At 52.9% G+C, this 2,746-nt stretch overlaps 1 protein-coding gene across 1 annotated transcript; it reads right to left on the bottom strand.

Moving 5' to 3' along the window:
* On the bottom strand, positions 1-1,972 carry LOC123786364 (uncharacterized; the record flags this gene model as incomplete). Its single annotated transcript, XM_045788602.2, has 1 exon — positions 1-1,972. A coding segment is annotated over exon 1 (1,878 nt), but the record flags the coding sequence as incomplete, so codon positions are not given.
* Positions 1,973-2,746: the final 774 nt, after the last annotated feature.

The following is a 2,746-nucleotide window of genomic DNA, read 5'->3' as shown; positions in this document are numbered from 1 at the left end:
CAGATCTTTTTCAGGCCCCTTTTCAGGTTCTTCATTTCTGATCACTTCTACTTTCTTTTCCTCACCTCCAGCTTCTCGGGCCTCATCATCAGAGCTTTCATACTTATATTCACTGGCTTCGTTAGTGAAGAATAATACGGACTTCGGGACCAGAACTTCACGGAAAAAATAGCCCAATTTATAATCGGTGGCGACATCCAGGACTCTGCCCTCAGGAGAATCAGGAGGGTAGAAGAAGGTGAAGAAAGAATAGCTGGGCATCTTCCTAGTGGTGGATACAACGCTGCTGCGGCCCTCACATTTCTGCAGCTTGCTTGTTTTCACGGTGACATTTTTCCCCACTTTCCAGTAGATCTCACACCCTGTGCTGCTGATAATTTCTGGCCCTTTGGAGAAGAAGGGATCAGAATCATCCGGGTCTGATCGCATTTGGTATGTTTTCGTCAGGACTTCGTTGAAAAAGTATTCGTTTGACTTGAAGATAAATTCTATGGTGAAGCTCATTGGTTCCTCGAACCCTGAAAATTTAATTTTGACATCTTCCAAGTGCTCTAGTACAAGTTCATCATGTTGTCGGATCATCCTCCCGAGGATCTTCACATTTTTAAAAGCCGTCAACCAAAAGTGAGGTATGCCGTTTGTTTGCCCTTTTCCCACAGGCTCTCTTTCCATTTCCCCCCACGCGCCTTCCTGGACACCTACTTGCCACTGACATTCACCTTCTGTGGGCTCATGGATTGCATTGACGATCTCAGATCTCTTATCAAACAAAGGTTGGTAGAAGGCAGCATACTTTTTCTCTAGATCGTGAAAATCTCTGTAGAATTGAGCTTCTACTTGTGCATATTGGGCCTGAAGGTTTTTGAGAGCTTTGACCCGCTGCTTCACTGCTAAAGGCAAGTGCTGAGCACCGCCTGCCTTTGAGCTGGGTGCCCCAATGGGGGCTGCAAGGGCCTGAGGACTTGACGGCCACTCGCCAACCTGGACGTTGTCGGGGGCACAGGCCCCAGCCTCCCGGGACTCAGAGGCATCGCCCAGTGCCTTGCCTTCTTTGACCGGGGCCTCTGCCTCAGGTTCCTCTGCCTTTTGGGATGCAGCCTCCTCTGGTGGTTCCTGCGCCCCCCAGGGTGAGGTGCCCTCTGCCTGGTACTCGCCCATCCCGACCTGTGCTTCCCCTCTCGGGTGTTCCTGATGCTGGGGTGCTGCTCCTTCTCCTGGGTCTTCCACCTCTGGTGGCCCTGGTCCCTCTCCAGGGTCCTCAGGCTCCCGGGAGTGGCGCCTGACCACCGCGCGGCCTGCGTGGGGCCGGACCAGGACATGGTTGTTATCATGGATACGGTGTAGAAGGGAACGGACCAGAGTCCTGAAGAGGGACCGAAACCGCGCCATGGGGCCCTCAGGAGTGGCCGCGGCGACTTCTGGGACTTCTGCGAGCTCTTGGCCATTGTCTTCCTCCTCTTCAGTCTCTTCCTCTTCCTCCTCATTCTCTTCCTCGTTTTCGTCCTCCTCCCCTGACTCATACTCAGACGACTCCTGGTTCCCAAACTCAAACTCGAACTCTGGCGACTGGTACTCATAGTCTTCCTCGTCCCCAAACTCGAACTCAAATTCCTCTTCCTCCTCTTCCCCCTCCTCTTCCTCGTCCTCTTCCCCCTCCTCCTCCTCTTCTAGCAGCTTTACGTCCCCGCTCCTTTCTGCAGCCTGGGCAGCCTCCTGCCCACCCTCCTCCTCAGGAAGGGCTCTGGAAACCCCTTCAGAAGCCAGGGAGGCTGTGCCCTCCTCCACTCCATCCACCCCTTCTGAAGGGGACACTGAGACCCTGAGGGGTCTGGAGTCCTGGCCACCTGGAATCAGACTTTGCTCCTCTGTGGCAGACATGGCAGGAGCGACTCGTCAGTCAGTGCCTCAACTGGAGCTTTGATCGGGCTGCAGTGTCAACTGCGGTGAAGATGGCGGCCGCTGAAATGACTGCCTCTGAGGGGAGGCTGTTGGCAGCAGGGCCTGTCGGGAGGCGGTGGGGGTGGCAGAGAAGATGGCTTCAGAGGGTACAACAGCCTGTGAAGGTGCCCGTGGAAGCCCCGCGACAGGAAGTGCAGAGGGCCAGCCCAAGAAGCGGCCAACCAAGACTGCGTGCCTGAGGTGGCAGTGGATAAGGTGGGAAGGATTCCGTTGGGCTGGTGACGGGAGGCGGAACTTGGAACGGCCAACAAAGGGCCACTTCCTTCACCATGAGCTCCAAGCTCATTTGCTGAGACGCAATGATTGACATGCTTGTTGTCCAATGAGTGGTCAAAGCCTTCTGCCTCCCTCAAGGCTTTAGTATCCTGGGTTACCCGTTAATCCCACACAAGTCCCTTCCTTTTAATTCTATGATTGCAAGCAAAACTATAGTGTCCCTGTATGGTGGCACCCTGGGGTATGCAAACTGTGTTTCCTTCCCCAAGTTCTACCTCAGGGCGGCTCATGCCAGTAGAGACACAGTTACTTACGAAAATTTTGCAAGGTGTGCAGATGAAATATCAGCAATGGTGAAAGACCTCCCGTAAGAGAGAAAGAGAATTGGGATGTTTTAAGGTACTCCAGCTCCTTAGAAAAGAACATACAAAGTTGAAATGGATTCAGGGAGAACAGAGAATGGAATAAGTTTTAAAATAGGAGGTGGAAGGTCATTCATGAGTGTGCCCCAATACACTCCAAGCCTCCAAAGAATGAATCAAGAAAGAGAGCTACTTCTTTTAAAGAAAGG

Source organism: Ursus americanus, chromosome X (assembly GCF_024610735.1).
Source record: "Ursus americanus isolate L20-20 chromosome X, mUrsAme1.1.p, whole genome shotgun sequence".
Taxonomy (NCBI): domain Eukaryota; kingdom Metazoa; phylum Chordata; class Mammalia; order Carnivora; family Ursidae; genus Ursus; species Ursus americanus.
This window is presented reverse-complemented; position numbering and strand designations above follow the sequence as displayed.